This window comes from Sarcophilus harrisii, chromosome 1, assembly GCF_902635505.1.
Source record: "Sarcophilus harrisii chromosome 1, mSarHar1.11, whole genome shotgun sequence".
Lineage (NCBI taxonomy): Eukaryota > Metazoa > Chordata > Mammalia > Dasyuromorphia > Dasyuridae > Sarcophilus > Sarcophilus harrisii.
The window spans coordinates 397,879,792-397,904,060 of record NC_045426.1 but is presented as its reverse complement, the minus strand read 5'-3'; the positions used below and the strand labels follow the sequence as shown (position 1 = coordinate 397,904,060).

General features: G+C 33.8%; 1 protein-coding gene across 2 annotated transcripts; it reads left to right on the top strand.

Moving 5' to 3' along the window:
* Positions 1 to 129: 129 nt before the first annotated feature.
* Positions 130 to 23,838, top strand: ATPSCKMT (ATP synthase c subunit lysine N-methyltransferase). Of its 2 annotated transcripts, none has more exons than XM_003763130.4 (5): positions 130 to 272; positions 7,761 to 8,056; positions 13,559 to 13,696; positions 17,397 to 17,447; positions 23,512 to 23,838. In XM_003763130.4, exons 1-5 carry the CDS (start codon positions 257 to 259, stop codon positions 23,710 to 23,712), a joined length of 702 nt encoding a protein of 233 aa, XP_003763178.1. In that variant the 5' UTR covers positions 130 to 256; the 3' UTR covers positions 23,713 to 23,838. The 2 variants fall into 2 exon arrangements, with proteins under 2 accessions (XP_003763178.1, XP_031801986.1); XM_031946126.1 differs by lacking the exon at positions 130 to 272 and adding an exon at positions 494 to 1,940.
* The last annotated feature ends 431 nt before the right edge of the window (positions 23,839 to 24,269 follow it).

Sequence of the window (24,269 nt, the reverse complement as noted above, 5' to 3'; positions counted from 1 at the left end):
ATAGAAAATAGCGGGGGTGGCAGTAAAGTTAGAGAACTCTGCTAAAGGCTGATAGGAATTCCTTCCCCTGCACGCAGATTTTTTTTTTCTTAAGAGGGAAAGTATTTTGTTTCTCTCTAAACCTAAAAGCGTCCCAAAGGTTTTGGATACCGAGGCGGAATAAAAAAATGCTCTCTCTGAGTCTTCTCTTTTTCCTCCCCGGTCTATACCGTGGAGATGGTCGCGGCCCCCTCTAGGGGCGGCCGGAGTTCTCGCGATGGGGGAAGGAGGAGGTGAGGCGGCCAGTAAGACTGGGGGGGGGGGCGGGGGGGGGGTATCGCGGCGTGTTCCGTTCTCCCCGCCGACGGGAGAGAACTTGGGAGGGCGGGATTCCTCTCTCCTAGGTCCCAGCTCAGCCCCTTAGCTTTAGTTGCGAGTGTGGTAGCGCCTCCTTGTGCGTGGGGCTGGCAGTAGGGAGCCTCGATTCCGCTCCCCTGTAGGCCGCGCGTGGCAGGCCCTGGCAGTTGGGAGCGCGTTCGGCCGTTAACGTCCCCGAAGCGGGTTGGGCTCGAGCCGTGGAGCTCGGCAAGCGAGCCATTGCCCATTAACTGTAAACTCCCGGCATCCTTTGCGCCTGTGCGCGCCTTGTGCGACTCCTGACCGCCAGTCACCTGCTGCGAGTCTCAGCCGCTGTCCGCTGAAACCCCCACCCGTGTTCTCACCGCCCCAATCTTAGGGGCATCCCTTGCTTATTATTAATTAGCTCTAATTAATTAATTAGAAGTTGCCTTCGTTAAGGATGAGTTTTTGAGGGCAAAGACCTCCATTTTTTCAAAAAAATATTACGTGTTTTATTACGCATGAAACACTGCGTGAGCCCTTTTAATTACAGCGCGTTCTCTATTTCTATAAACACGCAGAGATTATTTGTATTTGTATGTCGTCTCCCCCGTTAGATTGTGGGCTCCCTGTGGACAGGGATGGCCTGGAGGCACTTAGAGGAAGGCCCCGCACCGTTTGAGGTGCATTACTTACTGAGACTTGTTTTCCTTTGTTGTAAGCAATTAATAAATGCTTGTTAATCGATAGAATTAAAACCCGTAGTGATTGGCCTGATGATGAAATTGGTGAAATGACATGAAAATAAATCCTAGTTGGAGACAGTCTTGGGGCCATTGTCTGCTGGGAGGAGAGATAGCCAGTGCTGTTGACAAACCTGTTTTAGGGTCAGTGAGTCATGTTTGTTACTTCGAGATGGCTTAATAGTCTCATTAGTGGCATATTGCATCAAATTTATATTTTCAGTGAATCCACAAATCAGTAATGAAATAGAAATCAAGTATGATTTTTAGTTTGACATTTTGGGTTTTTTTTGTTTTAGCAAACATTTGAAAGGAGCTTTGGACTGGAAGGAGAATATTTGGGGTTTAGAAACTATGTGGTCAGTGTTCTCCTTGGAGCAACAGCAGTCCTTTATTTAAAAAAATGTTTTTTATTATTTTCAATATGGTTGGTTTCTTTTGTAATTTTTTTTTTAGTGAACTTGTGAAGGGATTGGTGGACTGATTTATCACCAGTTAACCAAAGACATCAAAGATTAATGACAAAATTAAGATTTCCCAATCTCTTTCAATTCTAGTGCCCTCCATCTGTCGACTTTTTCCTATAGTCCACTTATAACTTGCTTGTTCATCATTATTTGATGACATGACAAAAAAGATTAAGAAACTGTATTCTATAATTTGCCATCTCATGGGGAGCCTAAGAGCCTCCCCTGTGTCAGGCACTTTGTAAAAGCTGCATTATAGTGATTGAGGGTTTGTGCTCAAGCAAGAAAGCCCTCTACTTCAGAAGCTGGGACATGAGATAAAAATTATAACAATGTCTGTTGAAGTGAAATGAAGTACTCTTGGAAGCTTTTATGTATTTCAATAAACACAGCTTTTCCAGGATCAGAGCAGGTAAGTCATATCCCTAAAAATTTAGTCATTAGAATCACCCTAGGAGCTTCTGTTCACCAAGATGTCTTGAAGTCCAGGACACATTTGATCCCTTTTGTGAGTCTTAAAATTTGCAACATTACTGATATGGCTCCACAGGCCTTCAATTCCCATCTTTCTACTAATAATTCAATAAAAAAAAAAAAAAAATTAAAGTTTCATTGCTCTCTTTTGTTTTTACATAGCATATATTTTCCAGTGAATTCATTTTTCCTACTCTTGGAGAGCCGTTTCTAATAAAAAATGAGGAAAAGCAGTTCAGAACAAACCAATTTGTTGAAAAAGTATAGTGTTATGTGCAGTGTTGGGGAAGTACCTTCTCATTTCTCTTTTTTAGGGCCTCAAGCTTGCTCATTATAATTTCACAGTATTTAGAACCAATTGTTTTATTATTCTCTATTTGTAGTTGTGTGTTTTTTTTCATGCCTCTATTTTAGAACTACATTATTTAGTAAATATTAACCCCCACTCTTTGTCGGGCACTATGCTAAGCTTTGGAAATAATGAGGAAAGGCTAAGAATAACACCTACCCTATCATAGTCTAATGAGGGTGATAACTTGAAAATAATGATGAACAAGCAAGTTATAGGTGGACTAGAGGAAAGAATCAACAGATGGAGGGCACTAGAATTAAAAGAGATTGGGAAAGGTTTTCTTTAGAAGGTAAATCTTTAATTGGAACTTGAAGGAAGCTAGGGAAACTAGGAGACAGAGATGAGTTCACAAGTCTTTTCATGATTCATCAATTTTCTTTCTTATGGCACAGGTTATGTAATATCTGTATTCTAAAAGTCTTAGTGCAATTTTAAGAAACCATTAAGATTTTAAAACTTCAAATTAAGCTTTTAAAAGTTTTTTTTTAAGCTCTAAGACTTTTGGTATACCATATAGAAATAACTATGATATATAAATGCATGAGAGACTTGTCTATTAAGATGACGCTATATATGAACTAATAAGGATGGGGAGAGAAGAGGAACATAAATCATTTGGCTAGCATTTTGTATCTGGAAAGATCAACGGTAAACATTATCCTCACATATATGAAAACATTTAATTTGATGGATTGATATATTTAACAATTTTTTCCCTCCATGATTTAGAAGCCTTTGATTTTTTATTGTTGTAAACCATTTTTCTCAATGATATAAAGCTATGTTGTCTCAGTCTCCTGATCTACTTCAGAAGAATGTGACAAAAAGACAAATAATTTTAATAGAAAATTTTTATCATGTGTTCATTAGATATGGAATAAAGTACTATGTGAAATTTTGAGGAGAATTTTGAGGATACCTCTGATTTGGTATTACATTACCTCTTAATTGATCTTTCTAATTCATGCTTCTCTTCCTTTCAATTCATTCTATTATTATTATTTCCAGGGTTGTAGAAAGCAGGGCAGCTCAACTACTGTTTGAATCTTTTCTAAATGCCAATGATATAGTAGATAGTAAATAAACTGAAATGAATCTTAGGAGATGGGACATAAATTTAAGAAGTTAATTGATCCTTTATCAAGTTAATTTTTTTATTAAGTTAATTTTCTTTTCCTTTCTTTTTTCTTTTCCTTTTTCTTTTGTGTGGGCAGTTGTGCCCAGGGTCACAAAGCTAGTAAGTGTTAAGTGTTCTAGATTGAATTTGAACTCAGGTCCCCTGACTTCATGGCTAGTGCTCTATTCACTATACCATTTAGCTGCCTTTCAGTCCTTATTATCAGTGATTGTTCACCTCAATGTCCAAATTTATGTGAAAGAATTTAAAATAAGTGTTGTCTATGTATGACAAAAGTGTCAGGTTTTTTTTTTTTTTTTCCAGATTGCTGGTATTTGACAATAATTATTAAATCGTTGGATTGTACTTGGACATTTTTCCTGCCTAGTGCTTTACTTATTTATCTGATAGTTGGATCATTATCAGGCTTTGTTAGTCAAAATATTGTTAGTTGATCATATATACCACTGTTGAACATTGATGTCAGCTATCTGTAATACAATGAAGAGGTGGATGTGTAAGGAAATTGGGTACCACATGTAGTGACAACAGAGAAAAACAGAGATGGCAACAGAGATCTATTAAAATATGTAAGTTTGGGATGCTATTTTTTAAAGTGAATTTATGATTTTATTAATGTATATATATTTCACATCTGGGATTCTTAAAATTTTCCCATTCACAACTCCTTTTTGCTTGAGAAATTTTTATATGACCCTGAATATATAGGTTTATAAGATAGATGTACAGATTAAACATTTAATGATAAGCATAATTTCATAACCCCCCACATTCCTTAAAGAGACCCAGTTTAAGAAGCTGGGGTTTACGGAATCAATACCAAAGAAATTAAACCTCAAGATTCTTTATTGTCTGATCCCACCCTGCTATTCAATATAATTTTTACTCATTAACACTGATTATGCAGGACAATCTTCTATCAAAACACAACTTATTCCAAGTCTGTTCCTTATGCTATTCCCAACCTCTAGAATGCCCTTACTTGTTGAAATAAATTTCAACCATTTTTAGTTTGAAGGTTCCATCTCTTTCCTTTTTAAAGAAAATGAACAAAATGTGTTGTGCTAATAATCTTCATCCTCCCTTATTCCCTGCCTTCCATATATATCCAATCTTTAACCCTACTTCTGCCTTTTTTTCATCAATTCCTGAATTGCCAATTGTATGTAATCCTGTTATCCAAACTACCATTAATTTACATTTAATCTCATTTTAGACTTCACTTTTTATTCCTCTGAGATTTTGGTTTGCTTTCCCCCAGCCTCTCCCCCCCACCCCCCAAGCAATTAGGGGTTAAGTGACTTGCCCAAGGTCACACAACTAGGCGTGTTAAGTGTCTGAGGACAAATTTGAACTCAAGTCCTCCTGACTTCTGTCAGGACTGGTGCTCTATCCTCTGCACTACCTAGCTGCCCTTCTTTTATTTTCTATAGTGGATGTTTCAAACCTGTTGTCTGTTTATGTCCCTAAGACCCACTGAGAAAATAAGGTGTTTTTGGCATTAATTCTTCATTTTCTATACTCTAAAACAGTACACACACACACACACACACACACACACTTTCACATTCACTCCCTCTCCCTCTTCTCCCCCTCTCCTTCTCTCTCTTTCCCTCTTTTCTTCCCCTTCTTCCTTCCCCTTCACTGTCTTGTTCCCTCCTTCTCTCCTCTCCCTCCCTCCTGTTCTCTCTTCTTTTCTTCCCCCTCTCCTTACCTCCCCCTTCTCTCTTCCTCTCTCCCTCTTCTACCCTCTTCCTCCCTTCATTTGCTCTCTCCCTTTCTCTCTCACCCCGCTCCTCCTCTCTGTCTTGTTCCCTCCTTCCCTCCTGTCTCTCCCTTCCTTTCCCTTTCTCCTACCCCCTCTTTCTCTCTCTCTCCCCCTTCCTCTCTTCTTACCTCCCTTTCTCCCTCTTTTTCCCTTCTCCCTATCCTCCCCCCTCTTCCCTCCTCTCTGTCTTGCTTCGTCCCTCCTCTCTTCTTCCTCCTTTTGCACTATTTTCTGTAAGAATTAGATTGGTTCACAGCTCTTATTAGTTGGCTCTTTTTGCTAAAGCTAAGCTTTCTTGTCTCATAAAATGACATCTGAGGTCCTTTTCCATTGTAGAACTATATTACATATCTAGACCCATCAAATTTTGTTCTAAACCTGTCCAAATTTTCTTATTTCTATTTTTAAAAGTTTTATTGGTGTTTTTTCTTGTTGTGACAATAATCTCTTGATACAGCTCTTCATCCAGCTTTGAATCTTTTCTTGAATCAAAATACTGAAGTAAAATCAACTGATACAGTGACTGTCTAAAAGGGCAAGTCACTTGCATTCCAAAATCATCTACCTTTCTGCTGAGAGAAGGGGGAGGCATTTGTTATTTTATTATCTTGTCTCTGGGACTAAGATTAATCAAATAAGTTCCTTTAATTAGCTTAAATTCTAACAAGCTTTCTCACGTGTAAGTTTATCCATAAATAGAAGCTACAAAGCAAATACAAGATAACTTTGGGTGGATAATATCATCTACCCAACTACCTAGGTTTGTAACCTCTCAGTTAATTTATTTTTCTCTTTACCTCTCTCATACCCCATTAGTAATAAAGGTTTGCCATTTCTACCTTCATACCTTTTATCTGTCCTCCTTTTTACTCGCACAACTACCACTTAAGTTCTCTTTACCTTTTCCAGGTACTTCTTAATTAGTTCTCCTTTTTCTCTATCCTTTCCATAGCTGTCAAAATAACCCTCTTACGATAAAGGTCTGATTATGCCTTTCCCTCTTCAAAAAACTTCAGTAGTTCCCTGTAACTTGTAGGATATTCTTTAACTTGTCATTTAAAAACTAAAATTTTGCTGCAACCAACCAATAAACTTTGCCTTTCAATCACGCTTGTCTATCAGCTACTTTCTTTATTTAGATCTTCTATATATCTATACAAGTTGTCTCTCATACCTAGAGTATATATTCTTCCCATTATCTGTCAGAATTCTTAGCTTTCTTTAAGATTCAACTTTGTACTCTTTCTTCCATAAAGTTGTCCCTGATTGCCAGATATTTTGGTACTCTACATTCTTTTTCCTCTGTTTTTCCTAGAGTATTTCTTTCCCTATATTGATTTACTGATAAAAACTTTGAGGTCTTGGAATTTCTTTTTGCCTTTGTATCCCTAGCACAATGTATTTTATGTATTAAGTGCTTTACAAATATATGATGAATTGGATTGAAATGGAATGCAAGCCATCCATGTAAATTACTTTGAAAAGATGTTGCTGTACTAATTAGGAGTCAAACTACTCTTTTATTTCCTTGGATATAATGAATATATCATGCTTGATGATGTGCATTCAGGTCAGCATTGAGAACATTTACCTTACAAATAATGATTTGTTTCTTCCTGGACTAGCTATAAAATTTCACATAATGATTTGTGACTTTTTGTGGGTTGTAGTTAGTAAATGCTTTTAAGGCCTTGATTTGTTTGTCCTTTATTATTATTTTGTTCTCCTTGTGCAACCATGATCAAATGAACTCTTATTTTGATGACTCCTTCCCTTACACTTCCCTTGAAACTGAGATATTATTAAATTTATAAGAATACTTTGTTGATTATTCATATCTGAGGATTTTGTTTTGAGCTATAAATGCATGACATTAATGTTCTAAACTTGTATTTGTGTTTGTGGATATTGAAATAATAAGTTACCATCAAGATGTGAATAAGCTGTCAGTTAAAGACACCTTTGGTGACAACAAAACAACCTTATGCTAGAAGAAGCAGATACTTGTATTCAATTAGTATTGATTTTTTTTTCCAAGAGAGTTTAATATTTTCTTAGTGAAATATATGATCTTTGTTTGAAATCCTACATTTGAAATTAGATTACAAAGCTGAATTGTGCTTTCTTTTAAAACCATCAAATAAAGGAGAAAGAATTTTTAAGTGTTTACCATATATCAGGCATTATATTAAGCATTTGGGATAAAACTACAAGATCACAAAATAGTTTTTGACCTCAAGGAGCCTACATTGTAATAAAGAAAAGACAACCTATACAAGGATACTAGAAGTGGAAAATGGAGGAAAGAGTGGGAACCAAGGATACATTGAGAATGCAACATATGATTAAAACTCATAGAATTAGAGTCCAGGACTCCAAGGGAGGGAAACTTGAGTTTCAGATAGAATGGTAATGATAAATATTGAGTAGAAAAAAATAACTTTTCATTACAAATTTGGTAACCCTTTTTTGGGGGGTGTGGGGATGTGTTTCTCTCTAGGTACATTCATAATCTCAGAATTACCTCAGGAAGGAAGACCGGCAGAACAAGATTTGCCTCCAAATGTTGATACTGGCAATTTGAAAAAAAGAAGTTGGAAGTTATTATTCCCTGGGATAGTTGGTGGGACACTAGTAGCTGTGTATGCAGTTGCTACTCCTTTTTTAACTCCAGCCCTTCGGAAAATTTGTTTGCCTTTTGTACCTGCAACTTCAAATCAGATTGAAAATGTTCTGAAGATGTTACGATGTAGAAGAGGATCCCTAGTAGATATTGGTAGTGGTGATGGTCGTATTGTAAGTTATACTTTGACATTACTGTGATTTGTGGTTCCATTACTGTCAATATCCCTAGTGCATTTTTTTCTTTAAATTATTTGTTTTTAAAATTAACAACAGCCTGCCTTCTTTACCTTGCATGTAGTATCCTTCCACCAAATTAGAAAGAAAAACAAAATCCCTGTTAAAAACATGTATTGTCAAACAAAACAAATTGCTGCATTGACCATGTTCAAAATATGTCTCTGCTCTGAATTCAACATTTCTTTTATTAGGAGGTAGGTAGCATGTTTTACGAGCCCTTTAGGATAGTGGTTGATCACTGTACTAATCAATTTTAGTGTCTTTTAAAGTGATTTTTTCTTTATAATATTGTTGTTACTATATAAATTTTTATTTTGCTTTTTCTGATTTTACTCTGCATCGTTTCATATAAGGCTTCTCAAGATTCTTTGAAACCATTCCCTTCCACATTTCAGTTAGCAAAATAGTATTTCTTCACATGTATGTATCATAACTTATTTAGCCATTCCCCAGTGGATTTCCTCATTGCAAACTGAGGCAGTCCCTCATTTTCTAATTCTTTACTTCTAGAAAAAGAGTGGTTATAAATATTTTTGAGCAAGTTTGTTTTACTTAAGATTAATTCTTTCATTAATCTTCCCACCTTCTTATTCCATCTTATTCCTTCTCTTCTTTCTATCCTCTTTCCCTGTTAAGTGAAATGCATATCTGCACCTGTTTATAGGACAGTGAGATTGAAGTACTGCCTGCTACCCATTCCCCATTTCTCCCTCTTTATTTGTATAGATTTCTAATTGTTTACTCCAGTTATATGAATTAGAATTTTCTGTCCTTTTTCTCCTCTGGAATATTACTCTTCCTTTCCCTTTTCATTATTTTATGATTATCAAGATATAACAAAACCTCTGTGAGGCCTTCTGTTTATAAACTTCTAATGTTGATGGATTCAGAAGGGACACTTGTATTATCTCCTCACATTAGAATAAAAATAATTTATCTTTTTTTTTTTTTAAAAAGGCCTTATATTTAGCTTTTTGTGTTTCTTTTGATTCTTATGCTTATACTTCAGTTTTTCTGCAGTTCTAGGCTTTTCATTGGTATGTGGAAGTCTCCTCTTTGATTAAAGGTCCATTTCCTAATTTTTTCTCCAGTAGTAGTTTAGTTTTGCTGCATAAATTATTCTTGGTTGTAAGCTTTCTTAGATAGCCAGGTCCTCTGTTCCTTTTTAATAGTGGCTGCTAATTTGTGTGCGATCTTGACTATAGTTCCTCAGCACTTGAATTCTTTGTTTCTGACTGCTTATGATATTTTTGATCTGGAAGCTCAGGATTTTGATTATAATGTTCTTGGGAACTTTAATTTTAGGATTTCTTTCAGGAGGTGACTACTAGATTCTTACATTTTCAGTTTGCTTTAAGAGAATTGGGCAGTTTTCTTTTTTAAATTTGATTTAATTTTTTGAAATATAATGTCTAGGCTCTTTTTGGGGAGAGGTCGTGACTTTCAGGTAGTCTAAGCATTCTTAATTTATCTTTCCTTGTTCTATTTTCCAGGTGAGTTGTTTTTCAATAAGATACCTTCATTTTTCTTCTATTTTTCAGTCTTTTGATTTTTTAAAATTTTATTTCTGTTATCTCATGGAGAAATTATTTTTTATTTTGTTCATTTTAATTTGGGGGAATTTGTTGCTTGAGCAAAGTTATGTATCTCTTGTGCCAAGCTGTTAATTCTTTTCTGGGTCTTCCAAGGCTTACATTTCTTTTCCATTTTTAAAGTAGTACCTTTATTTCTTTGTAAATGATCTTTTCCATTTTTAAAGTAATGCCTTTATTTCTTTGTAAAAACATTTATGAACTCTTCCCCTTCCTCTAAACCCTCCCCTCACCCCAATTCTTTCTTCATCTCTTCCAGGAATTCTAGTTGAATTTATACCCAAGCAATGTTTTGCCTTGAGGCTTTGCTTATATATGTCTTGGGATTATCTTTTTTTGTGTTTGTGTCATAAGTATCTTTCTGTCTCTCTCTCTCTCTCCCCATCTCTCCCTCTTTTTTTTTTTTTTGAGGCAATTGGGGTTAAGTGACTTGCCCAGGGTCATACAGCTAGAAAGTGTTAAGTGTCTGAGGTCAGATTTGAACTCTAGTCTTCCTGACTTCAGAGCTGGTGCTCTATCTACTGAGCTGCCCCATAACTACTTGTCTCCATAATAATTTCTCATGGTGATATTCTATTTTTTGTTTGTTTGTTTATTATTCTAGCCTACTTCCTAATTCCACATTTTATAGAGGCCAGATCTATACACTTCTACAAGAAATGTTAGAGCTGTTCCTTTTACTTTTTTCTTGCTGTTATTTCAGGATCTCAGGGCAAACTCAGAATGGAGACCTACTAGCATTCATTACTCCAAAATGGTCTGATTCAGGGCAAAAACTGATTGATGTCATCCTAGGCTGAATTTCGCAAATTCCTAATCTGGATTTGGATTTGATTAATATACCTATGAGCTTGCCCTGGCTAGAGTTCTAGGATTTAGTTTCTAGCAGCCATCTGGAAAGATCTGTTGGTTCAGAGTGACAAATCCAGCCTTCCTTTTAGTTTAGAATGTCTGCCCTGGTTATTTCCCTGAAGGCTTTAAACCTGATTGGAGGTTGTAACTTAGGCCCTGCTCTGCTTCTGCTTAGCTATTGCTTGCTATTAAACTTGCTTCTTGTTGGGATCAGACCCTAGGTCTGAAGCTGCACCTAGGAGAATGCTATCCCTGGCACAGGACACTTCCTAGATTTGCTCTGTATCTCTGACCTCAATTTGAGTAGTAACAGAAATACCATTTGTTAGCTATTCTTATGTCCTGCACAAGCTGAGACCTCTTATTTCCCTAATACACAGTTTCTCCCTGCACTGGAATGCTCCATGTTGGCATTCCTGGCTAAATCTGTGGTTTGAATAAGTATCTTATTTCTTTAAATTATTAATATTTATTCTAGAAAAATGTTTTTATAGGTCATCATCATATAAAAACAATACAAGACTAAATTAGTATTTGATATTTAGAAGGCTATTTAGGGACAATTGTTAAATTATGCAATTTTAGGAATCAGCAATTCATTATAATACATATATCCATATTTTTATAGAATATTTTCATGGTGTTTTGAGGGGAAAGCGGGAGGAAGCAAACAACAATGGGCCATTTATCTTTTCTTAGGCTTTCAATAATTTTCCCTCATCTGGAAAACAGCTGACAACAGAAAAAGTCAATAAATGTGCCTCTTGTCTGCCAAATGACCATCACTAAATTATGCTTTTTGTCTTATACAGAGGTGTTAAAACAGATGGTCTGTGCAACACTTTGCATAAGTACAGAGTGCAAAGTACAGTTCCAGATTAAAATGTTATTAGGAATTATTTAACAAAAGTACAATAGAACATAGATAATGTTAATGTGGAGTTTTCTAAATCAGTATGTGAGTTACATAGATTTCCATTATGGTTTAGTTACTATTGTTTCTATTTGGCTTTGATATCACTAGCTTAGTTTGTTTAAAACTGGTACCATTTGCAGGCCATAATTCAGACATCATGTGTAAATTTGAAGCAACAGGCTACATTGAAGGAGTAATAGCTTTAATAGAAGAAAAGGGAAGACAACTATGCAAAGCAGACAGAAAACACCAAAGATAATTTTGAAGCAAATTATTTGTTCCTATTTCAATCACTATGAACATTAGGATGCACTAGATATTGTGATTATTGAGATAATGATGAACATGAATAATCAAGAAAAGGTTGTTATATTCAGTGTACTTCTAAAGAATGGGAACAGTAACTATGTTACCATAGGGAGAAAGTTAAATGATCAGGTTACCAGTTCAAAATATTCCTGTATATATTTTTAACGGAATTCCATAAATAGATTTTCATTAAGATGATTAAAATTTAAAAGTTTTAGACCCTATAACTTAATTTAACCCCCCTTTCTTTGCCTTCCTCCATAGGAGAATTCTTATAGGTAGAACATTCTGTGCCTTGACAATGATGGGCAAATTTAGTTAAACATGGAAAAGCAAATTATCTGTTAGTATTTGAAAATTACATGATAAAACATATGGCAAAAAAGGACCTCTGCCTGCCGTGAAGACATTCTCTTCTTAGTTAACACCTCTGTTTCTCTCTCTGCCAGGACTTTGTTACTCGGAAGTCAGTCTTTCTAGCAAAAGCTGACTTCTGCAGTGCCAACAATAAACTTCCTTTTTTGCCACCTAAAACTTTTCGGGTTCATGAATTCTTTCATGAAGGACCTGTGCTGACCAGAAAGGGGATTTTCACAACTCTCTGTACTGCCACTAACTTCATCAAATACATTCCACTTGTAGAAACTAATTTTGAGAAAGTTTTTCTCATTGATTTTGTTTTACCTGTCTCTAATTTTATCCTGCCTCTAATTTGTCATCTTGCAAAACATTTTTGTTATTTTTGGTTCCATATTCTCATTTAAATTTCTCACAAAGATCTCCACTTTGTTAATTTTTGTTATTTTGTCTTGATCTTTGCTAACTAATGGCATATTTGTCTTTACTGACATAACGTTCATCTTTTTTTAGTTTGTTTATTTTTACTATTATTAGGCACTCTTATTGCTCCCATTGTTTATGACTCTCTTTATTATGTAAAGATCCACATTTGTTTTCAGTACTGTTGCTATTTACTTAGTGATCCTGACTTTTGTTTGTTATTTTTCCCTTTTGGAATCTATATTTTGATCCTTTTAATACATAATATTTATTTGTTGCAATGGAAGTGTTTTTCCTCTGTTTTCTTAATTCTTTGAATCTTTTCTTTTTTTGTGAGAGGCTATTTTATAGAGACTTTTTGATAACCTCCTTATTTTCAATTCATTATCTCCCCATTTTTATTTTGAACTTTTTTGTATCTAGTGGAAAGTACTGGGGAACAAAATTCCCATATAATCTCTCCCTCTTCTGTCTTGCTAGAAGTGACCACTTGCCTCAACATTCTTCTACACTTTTTTTACTTGATTTTAAAGTTTGAATATTATTGTCATGTCATGAAAATGATGTAATATCAACATCTAATTATTCAAAGATATTCATGTTATCGAAAAGTAAACTCTAGAAGTTATTTCCATGTTCTGCAGAATTTTGACAAATTATCTGCTGTTTCCTATTAGCCATATCAATGGGTTCTACTATAAATATTGTGGAAAACACCTGTATGGCAGATGAGATGCATATAATCTATGGAAGATAATAGGATCCTAAAGAATCTAGTTATATTTTTATTTACATTTAGCATCATACCTTTGAAAACATATCTTTTAGCAATGTCTTAAACTTAGTAGATACTCACATAATAATAATTGATTGATTTATGATCACCATTACAATGAGTTGGATTAGGAAATACTTTGGTTTTTAGGCTTAGAATAATTTGTTGATTTTCTTCTTGTGTTTGAGTAAGTGCTCATTTGTTTTCTGTAGGTCATTGCTGCTGCAAAAGAAGGATTCAGAGCTGTTGGTTATGAGTTAAATCCTTGGCTAGTTTGGTATTCCAGGTATCGTGCTTGGAGAGAAGGTGTCCATGATGTTGCAAAATTTTATATTTCAGATTTATGGAAGGTAGGTATATAGAAAGAAGATAGAGCTTATGGAAGCTATGTATTGATATAATAATTTAACTTAATAATTTAAACTTGTAAAATATAATATAATAGGTGTGAAGGCAAGGGGGAAAACCTATGGAAAGTAACATTTAAAAGGTAAGACAAAAATAAAATAGTATTATAATCATTGTTCATTTTACCTCCTGAATCTTTTAGCAAATGAAATTTAGCTAGTATTTACACATTAGTTGTTAAATTAAGTCTCCTTAAAGTATGAATCAAAATTTTACTTTGTAAGAAATCATGTGAATCCTAAGTATTGATTTACAGTTAAAACTATCAATCTCTACTGCACAGTGGCAGTAAAGTCTAATCTCAAGTAGTATTCTTAAAGATTGTAACTAAGGTTTTAACTCTCAGACATTTCTGGTAAATATTTGACTTTTTATTTAAAAAAAAAACCTATTTTTTATTTTGAAAAATGATTATTAAATTATTATGTATTTCAAAAAGTAACTTATTTACCTGAGGCAAATTTCATACAATATAAATGAATTTTCTTGAGTAGGTATCTGTTACAGAAAATTTTTTTCTTGAATAAAGTTTTCAAGTCATAACTTCTGGAGCTTGACTTGGTTATATTAATGATGAGTTTCAATAAAACAGTATAGTTTTGCTTATATTTTAATTCTAATGTATACCTATCTACTAATCTTTTAATAGAACTTAGCAAAGATTTTCCTGAACTTCCTCTGCTAAACCATTTTTCTGTTTTTCTATTTGAATATCATTTCAATGTTATATAATAATCTAATATTGTAAGAAAGGAGATAATAGAATTTCAAGAAGAGTACAGTAATGTAGAAAAAAACTAGATCCTGAATTTTCTTATTAGCTTATTTGCATAAATCACTTTGATGAAATAATAAAATGAAGTTGCTACAATTTTCATTCCACTTTATTTCCATTATTTGGTCAGTTAGCGAATGCTTATTTATGAGAAATGAGAGAAACAAAGTTTCTGGCATTGTGTTGGGAATTGGGAATACAGATAGAATCATAAAGACAGAATTTGTCTACTAGGGCCTTACATTCTAATGGGAGAAAATAGTACATAAAAAGAAGCCAAAAAAGAGTTTCTGGGAGAGAGTGGAGGGAGGAAAGAAGGTACTTGGTACTTAGGCATGATAAAAACTCCTAGAGAAATGAGTTGACCAGCTTTCTTAGAGGAGCCTATCATAAAATAAATCCTCAAAGGACAGAGGGTTTCTAGTGCATGAAGTAGTCCAGGGGTGGAGTGAGCTTCTGGTATAAAAAGGTTATTAGATAGTCTCATGGAAATGAATCAGTAGTTTAGATTGGAAAGGGAAGAGCTTTATTATTATTGGTGTTATTATGCCACAGTTCTCTTTTATTGTCCTGACTCAGTTTCCCTAAATTGTTCTGCCTCGGTTTCACTAATTGTTCTGCCTCAGTTTATAATTGTTCTGCTCAATCATGTAAAACCACCCCTCCCTCTTAATCAGAATATTTGATGAGGATAAAAGATCTTATAGTTTAGAATATCAGAATGCCTCTCCCCATCCCAAGCTATTAGAATATCAGATACTGTCTTATCCAGATGCTTCTCCCCATCTCCATGGTGCCTTCTTCCCCCCATTATATCATCCCATCTTCGGTCGCTCAACCCCCTCCGACCCCCCCAGTCAGAGTCTCATTCCCATTTTCAGCACCCTGATTCCGCCTCTGCCTCAGCCTATCCCCTGAGTCTGAGACACATGTATATATGTCATTGAGAACTCACATTGTTTGCTGTATTCTTGGAGACGATAGTCTCATTCAGCCCTGGGACCAAACCATGGATCCGTTTGGTCCTAGTAAATCTCTTCCTTTTAAATAAATTATTAAATACTCTCTAATCTCTATCTTGCCTCAGTTTCTCCAGCATTACAGTGTCGGTTACCACCACCACCACTAGCACCATTTTCATTATTTCTAGTAGTGAATGCAGAAGAAAGTTTTTCTGCTATTTTTCTATATGTTCTTTTCATTTAATGGCTTTTCTAAGCAGTTGTTTTAGATAATCATAGATTTAGAACTCGAAGGGACATTGGAGGCTAACTGGTCCAAATCCTGCTTTATTATAAAGGCTTTATTTATGTTATTTTCTTTTAAAAATGAGTATTAGTTTCCACAGACTCTTCCCCTTCCCCCATATAGCTTTACTATAACAAATAAACATAGCCATGCAAAGCTAATTAATCAGTTGTTTTTGTATGAAAATGAGGACTCTCCTTTCTCCCTCCATTTCATTCTAAAGATGAGGAAGTGAGGCCTAGAGAGAATAAGTGATTTATTTAAAGTCATTATTGGTAATGTGTCAGAGTCAAGATTCATATCTTTTGACTTAAAACTCATGACTTCTTTCACCACACCAAGCTTCCTATTCTGTTTCTGTTCCTTCTCAATGTTATTTGGCAATGTTAGAACTCCTTAAGATGTACTAAAGAAAATGTTGGCTACATATTTGTGCTACCTAGCTTTAAGCCATCCTCAGATAGGGGCTCTGCATTCATGAAAATATACAGGGGAATGGTGGCCATTTTGATTCTATTGGAGAGGATTGAGGAGAGAATCTGATACTCTTTTCTTTCTGTAATTTTAAAGAAAACTGCCTTTGTAAATTGGCTTTCTTCTTGGTTATCAAAATTATCACTAGGCGATATGGACAGGACATTGCAGTAGGAATCAGGAAATGTAGTTCTCTGCCCCTTACTAGCTGTGTGACTTTTGGCACCCTTGTTGAGTCTTGATCTGCTTATATTGAAATGGGTTGGAGTCCCTTTAAGAAACTGTATTTCCTATTGATCTATGATTCCTTTCAGATTCCAAGCCCCTCCTGGCTGAGGCATATCTTCCCCAGACAAGTTGTCGTTCCAGGATGCCAGAGCCTTTGATTCAATTAAAAACCTGGTCAAAAAAGCATCCCTTTAAATTCTAATAGGAGATCCAGGCTTGTCCCAGCCCCGTTCTGATTTGCTTGGGCTGCAGCCCTCACTGGTTCTGATCTGCTCGCTGTCCCAGCCTCCACTTAGACAATCAATATTAAAAAGCCAAACTAAAATCCTCTCTTTGCAGAGGTTCCAAACATGCCAGCTCCATGCTTGGGAATGCCAAGGGCTGTCCACTGGAATATTCTTTTCCAGTGTTATCCTCTCTTTATCTTCACCCATTTTCCTAACCAGACTTTATGCCTCTCTGTCAGAGCCTCTCTTGTCAGGATTTCTAACCTTACTCCCCAGTTCCTATAATAAACCTCTGATCAATGTAGGTTTTCAAGTCTTGCCGCCAGAAGGGAGTCCCCTAAACTCCCTACCCTTGCGCTGAATCCCAAGGGGTTGAAGGGGAACCAAACCTCTCCATTTGGTTCCCTGAACCCCTAACCTGCCACTAGATCTTATCATTTAACTCCCTGATCACCAGAAACCTTAATCTCATTTTGGTTCCCTAAATCTAAACCTTATCAATATGATTACATTTCTTGTATACAGAGTTGTTGTGAAGATCAAATGGAATAATATATGTGAGAACATTTTGCCACTATAAAGTTGCTATATGAGTAAACTGTTATTTACTCCTGTTTCCATGAACATTTATTTAACATATTAAAATTTCTCAAATTAATCTATAAAACTTTTTTTTCTTCTTTTTCTTAGGTTAGTTTTTCACAGTATACAAATGTAGTTATTTTTGGAGTGCCTCAGATGGTAAGTTTAATTCTCTTATTTTGTTTTTTTTCCAGTGTGACAACTTTAAAAAGATGTTAATTTCTGTATTTACTATAATTATTGATATATGAAATGACCAACCACAGATTTTTAATATCCATTTAATATCCATCAAACCATCACTGGTTTGATAAAATAGCAAATTTTGCTGCAAGGTATCAAAAATTTAAAATGATGTTATACTTAACCACCTATTACAGAATAAAAATTTCAGTTATTTAAGCCTCAAAGTTTCCAGTTTGAGTATTACTTCATGAAATACTATTTATTTAATATAGTTCATATTTGGCACTTTTGTACCACTCAACTTGAAAAAGTTAATGGAATGAATATTTCAAATTGATTATTCTTCAGATTTTTTAGTGAGATAATTTTTAGGGCAGATAAGCATTGACTACTACTCAGTCTCATAAAAATCCTAGCCTTTGGAAATAGATTTCATGGAAATACTTTCATTAAAGAGCCTGAGAGAAAAATTTTTTTTTTTCATTTTTAGTGAAATTGTATAGTTATTTGAGACACTACTATTCAAGTAGTATTTTTAAAAATAATTAAAAAAAATACTTTTTGGTATGCTAGTAGTTCAACTAGACTGTTTTATGTTTTTTCAAATGTTTGTAATTTTTATTATCTGATTAATTCTTAATTTATGTGATAAGCCAATGCATTTCTTTTGTTTTGTTTTAAATATTAAATTAATATTATTGAAAGGATTATATTTGAAGGAATTGAGTTTATGTATAATATGTAGTAGGGTAAAAATAGAACTTAGACATCATTAAATTTTAACATTGGACAACTAAAAAGTAACAGGTATTGTTATTGTATTTAATCTGAATTAATTCTCTGCTATAGAATTTTCATAGCATATTTATTGTTAATTGTAACTTTTGATCCTTCCAAAGAGGACTGATTATTTTAGTGAGATAAACAATTTTAATTTTGTTAACAGTATTTTTAAGATATCCAAAAATGCATTTATATTTTTGTTGGTTTTGAAATTTATATTTAAAGTTTATATTAACTAAGAATTGTTATATGTTATCTGGAATTGTGAAATTTGTAATGGTAGATTTATTACAATCATCAACCATATTCCAGGAGAGGGCAGTAGAGGTCTTTGCTATAGTCCTCACTTCACGTTGAGTGCATGGTTAAACAGGTTTTTGATGAGACCTCTGTTGCGTTTTGGGGTGCTAGTCACTCAGAGGATATTAGAGTACCTTTGATTTGCTTGGTGTTCTGACAATCATTGTTGGCTTCATTCATACAAGCATCTTTAATTGAAAATTTTGTCCTTCAATTGAAGGACTATATGACACTTAAGAACAGAAATTCAGCTAACTTTTGATAATCTCTGCTGGTTAAAGCAATACAAATAACACCCAAACATTAAATAATATGAAACATTGTTTCTCTTCGATTTGGGGGAATATTTTAAATGATATTTCTGAGAAATACCACATTCATATTCATCATTTTATTTTGTTTATCTGAAGGCAATGTGGTACAGGGGAGGAAAAATTGGGGATTTGGGTTGTAGGCAGCCACTATTTAACTGTCTAACTTTGGGCAAATTCTGGGCCTTATTTTCTTTAATTAACCAAGAACTTATTAGACATCTAGTGTGTGTCATTTGGAGACTATATGTGGCACAATAGACACAGTGCCAGATAGAGTCAGAAAGACTTATCTTCCTGAGTTCAAATCTGGCCTCAGACACTGATTGTCTTTGGGATCCCAGACAAGTCCCTCACTCCTCTTTGCCTCAGTTTCCTCATTTGTAAAATGAATGCAAAAAGAAAATGGAAAACCACTTGCAGTGTCTTTGCCAAGAAAACTCCAAATGGGGTCACAGAGAGTCAGACAGTACTGGAAAGACTAACCCAGTCCCTATGGTAGGGGTGGGTAGGCATATAAAAAGTAAGGTGAGATGGTCTCTGGCCTCAATCAACAAGCATTTATTAAGCTTTTTCCATGGGCTAGTTACTGGACTAAGTGCTAGTAACAAAAAAGAAAATAGTCTCTGCCTTCAAGGAGTTTACACTCTAATGGGGGAGACAGCTTGTCTATAGATGATACCTACAGAATAAATAGAGTAGGCAGAAGGTGCCTTAGAAAAAAAGGCACTCGCAGGAGACCCTGGGAAAGGCCTTCTGCAGAAGGTGGTGGCTTAAAGTGGTTCTTAAAGAAAGCCAGAGATTCTCCCAAGTTAGGGAGGAGAGCCTTCTAGGTACGGGGGACAATCTCTGGAAAGGCCTAGAGGAGACACGGAATGGACACTATGGAGAAACCGCAATTAGGCCAGTCTAGCTGCATGATACCATGAGGGAAGGGCAATATGATATGGAAAGATAAGAAGGGGACAAGCTTGGAAGAGCTTTTAAATATAAAATAGAAAGGTTTATATTTTGTCCTAAAAGAAATGGCAAGTCACTGGAACTTATTGAGACGATGGCTTAGTCAGACCAATACTTTAGGAAAATATTTTGAAAACTAGAGAATGAAGTGGAATAAGAGATAGTTGAGGCAGGAAGTCTAGTCAGAAGGTTACTGCAGATAATCGAAGGGAGAGGAGATGAGAGTTTGACCTCAGGTGTTGGTGCTGCGATATATTTGAGAGATTTGGGGAATGTTTGGTTATGAGAGAGAAGTTGGGCATATGAATGGTTGTGAATGTGTATGAGAAGAGAGAGTGGTGCCCCTCATTGTAAGAGAATCCTTTGGGAAGAGAGGTGAGTTTGGGTTGGAGGATCAGGAGTTATATTTTGGATATGTTGTGTTTGAGATGCCTTCAGGCTATGCAGTCTAAAATATCCAGTAGGTTTAAGTATGGAACTAGAGAGACAATGCATAAATATTTACTTAGCCCAAATATTGGCATATAAAAGCACATGGAAAGCAAATAAGGTAACTTTGGAGGGGAAAGCATTAATTATAAAAAGATTTTTAAGGGACTTTACTATAGTATTCCAAAATTCTGATATTAAGAATTTTGTATATACTCTTGATTGCCAGGGAAGCTGACCTACCTTTGGTCCTAGGTGGCAAAGGAAAATCAGATATTAACATTTTCTTGTGGGTTGTTGACACATGGATGATTAATACTTGTTTCTAAATCGTTTTTCATGGAGAGTTGTAAAGGATCTTAGAATCAAGATGAAGAAACAGATTAAATAACCTGCCCCAAATCAAACAACTATTTAGTATAGAATAGAGCTCCTGCCCAGAGCTTCCAAATCTCTATTATTGTTTGTCTGGAGATTATGTTTTTTGCACCTTAAATCAAGAAACATGGCTTGTCTATGGATATTTCTTTATACAAAATTTAATGAAAAATCATTTTTTTTTTTTCAAAACAGACTTTTCTGGAAATTCCAGGGTGTATGTTCTCTCTGACTACTATTCTACCTTCAGTAACTAATTTCTAGGCAGTACTCAGTATAAGAGATCATCTTAACATTTAAATATAAATGTATCTAACATAACAAACTTAGGAATCAATGTCTGAGTGTATTGCATTAACAGGAAAATAAATAATCTCATAAAAGATTTAACTTTTGGAAAAAAACTAGCAGCCAAAGTCACAGTGTCTTACAGTAAGTAGATGACTTTTTCTTCTTTTTTTTTAGGTCACTAAGTTTTATTATTTAAAAGAATGACCAGTTAAAATGTTGACTAAATTTTAGCCAAGCAGTGTAATAGATTTTTCTGTTTAACATGTAAACTCCATAAAAATGAGCACTGGCATGAAGTGATTGAAGAAAATACAACTTATCAATATTTGTGATATAAAAACTTATATCTAAATATTCAATATTTATTCTTATTAACAATTTCCTGGTGAGGCCAATTAATCTTGAGATTTCTTTGAACTATTCAACTTATTATTTGAAATTTTAAAGATCTAATTGGATTTTGATGACTTTGTCTCATTTTCAAATCTGTAATTGTATGAATACTTTTGAATTTCATTAAGCAGATGTGCCACATCATTGCTTCTCTTTGTGTATAATATCAAGAATTAGATTTGTTGCATATTTATATGTAATTTAGTCAGCTAATTTCTTATGATTGAAATAACTCCTTTCATTTTCAAGTTTATCTTGACTCAGAACAAGACACAAAGTCATTTTTTGAAATAAAAAAAGTGGAAAAAATTTAAAGAATAATAATATGGGTAACTTTATAATTATCCTTTTTATGAACAAAATTACCATATAAATCCTTGATGTTTTGGTAAAACATGATTCATGTAATACTGCATCATTCTTTGAATTTCACTTATTTCAAAAGTGGGATCAGCACTCTTTTTTACAGGTAGACTTATTATTTAAGAAAATATCTTAAACATATTCTTTAACTACTTTTTTTTTTAAAATAAGTTCCGATCATTTAGCTTAACATCTTTGTTTCCTTCATTCTTGATCTTAATGAATAATAATATTTGAACTTATTATAGATATGACTAATGTAGTCTTTACCAAACTTATTTAGAATGGACTGTAGGTAGGTAAAACGAGTTCTATAGAAAAATCTTTAGAGATGAATTGTAGACTTTGCTTATATTTACATACTGTTATAAGGTTATCCTTTTTAATGTAATGACTGTCGTAGAAATAAATATTTTAGGGACAAAAATAAATATTGAGCGCACTATTTATACAAGGGAATAATTATGTCAACTTTTATAATAAACATTTTTTAGAACAATGTCTTTTATAGAATAATGAGAAAATACTATCTTTTGCATTATTTGAATATTTTAAAATATGTACAATTTCATCACTATTTATATTTTTTCTATTGATGAAGACCATAGACCACCTACACTTAGATAGTTTTTGTGAGTTTTTATGGCTGACAAAGTTCATTATTTAATGACTGTCATCTGGTAATCATCTCTTGTTTATGTTAATAATGACAAGTTACATGATCAGTTGATATCTGACTAGAATTCTGACAACATTCTTCCTTGATAATTGCATCTTCTCATTTCCTAGGTATATTAAGGTGGTTTTTTTTTTTTTTTTTTTTTTTGATGAGCATACTTCCAAAGACTGAGCCTTATCCCTCTTTCAAAGATAGGAGAATGGAATTGACTTACTTTTAGTCTAGAAAGAATTGTAAGGACTTCTTAATTTTCATTGATATGTTTTATACTTAATGTCATTTTCAATTTTGAATATATTCTTCTTTCCCCATTTTTAATGAACCATTTCTGTAACAAACAATGAAAAGCAAACCAGAGGAAAAAATGGTTCATTGTGGTATATGGAATATTTTCTGCCTACAGGCTTGTATCTCTAGGAAAAAGGGAGGGAAGTGCATTTTCTTATTTATTCTACTCAAATCTTGGTCATTATAATTATACATCTTTCAATTTGTGTTTTTTCATTTTTACCATTTACATGAATCATGTATATTGTTTTTCTGGTATTTTACTCTGCTTCAATATGTCTTCCCTTCTGAAGTTTTCATATTCATTATTTCTTATAGTATAGTAACAGTCTATTACATTAATATTTACAGTTTAAATATTTCCCAATAAATGAATATCCTGAATAAAACAATTTTGTAGTTAATTGCATTTGTAAATATTGATAGGGAAATGATTTAAAGCTATTTGCATTGTAAATGTAGTCATAAAATTGGAGCCCAGTATATATATAAATTATCTAAAATACTTAATAATAAATATATTTTATTTATAAATTATAACAATGTAAACAATAGTAAAATATAATAAATTAAATTAAAAATAAGTAAGTTATATATCAAATATATCTTGTTAAATTGGCATATTTTATAATTGATATTTTAAGACAGGATAGTCACTGATGGTACTTAGTTTTATGTATTTTAATGAATTATTTTATACTTTGTATGTGTGGCCTAAAGTGATCTCTTTCACAAAATATGATTTTCTGACTAAAGAAGAAAATTGCAGCAATTTTCTAGAATTATAAAATGTATAAGAAATTTCTAAACAGATATAAAACCTAGCTTGCTTCTTTATCAGTGATTGTTTTATTCTTTACAGATGCTGCAGTTGGAGAAGAAACTTCAGCTAGAATTAGAAGATGATGCCAGAGTTATTGCTTGCCGATTTCCTTTTCCACACTGGAACCCAGATCATGTTACAGGAGAGGGGATAGATACTGTATGGGCATATGATTCTAAGACTTTTAAAGGAAGTAAAAAGAACTGCCCTAAACCTATGCCAAATGTGCATTTGTATTAAGTCATCCAAGTGAAGGCTTTGTTTAAAGCAGAGTTCTTGATTGTTTCTGGTATAAAGTACATTTACATTTAATACTTTTGTAATTTACTTACAAAACTGTACCTTAATAAAAACTCACATTTTTAAAAAATGGATCCATTTCTGTGAATGGATTAAGAAATGGTTTTCTTTTAAGGGGGAAAGGGGAAAAGAAATTAAGTGGATTATGAATATATAATGAAAGAGTACCTAAAATGGGTTTACTATAATGTTATGCACGTGAATTCTCAGTAAATATGAATTAGTGGTCATGATTTTCATGGATAGAACAAGACCATTGTTAAGAACTAATGATCCTTTTCAAAGATTTTTTTTATTAATATAAATGTAAATTCTTGTAACAAGACACGTGTCACACACATACATGTATTATTTTTAAATGCAAAAATGCTGGTAAGATGAACTCACTTAAAACTGCTGCCAAATTCATAATTCATAAAAATTTCTGTCATATTTTGTAATAGTACAACCACTATCATGTAGGGGTTCAATCAGTTTTTCATTTAAAAAGTTAGGGA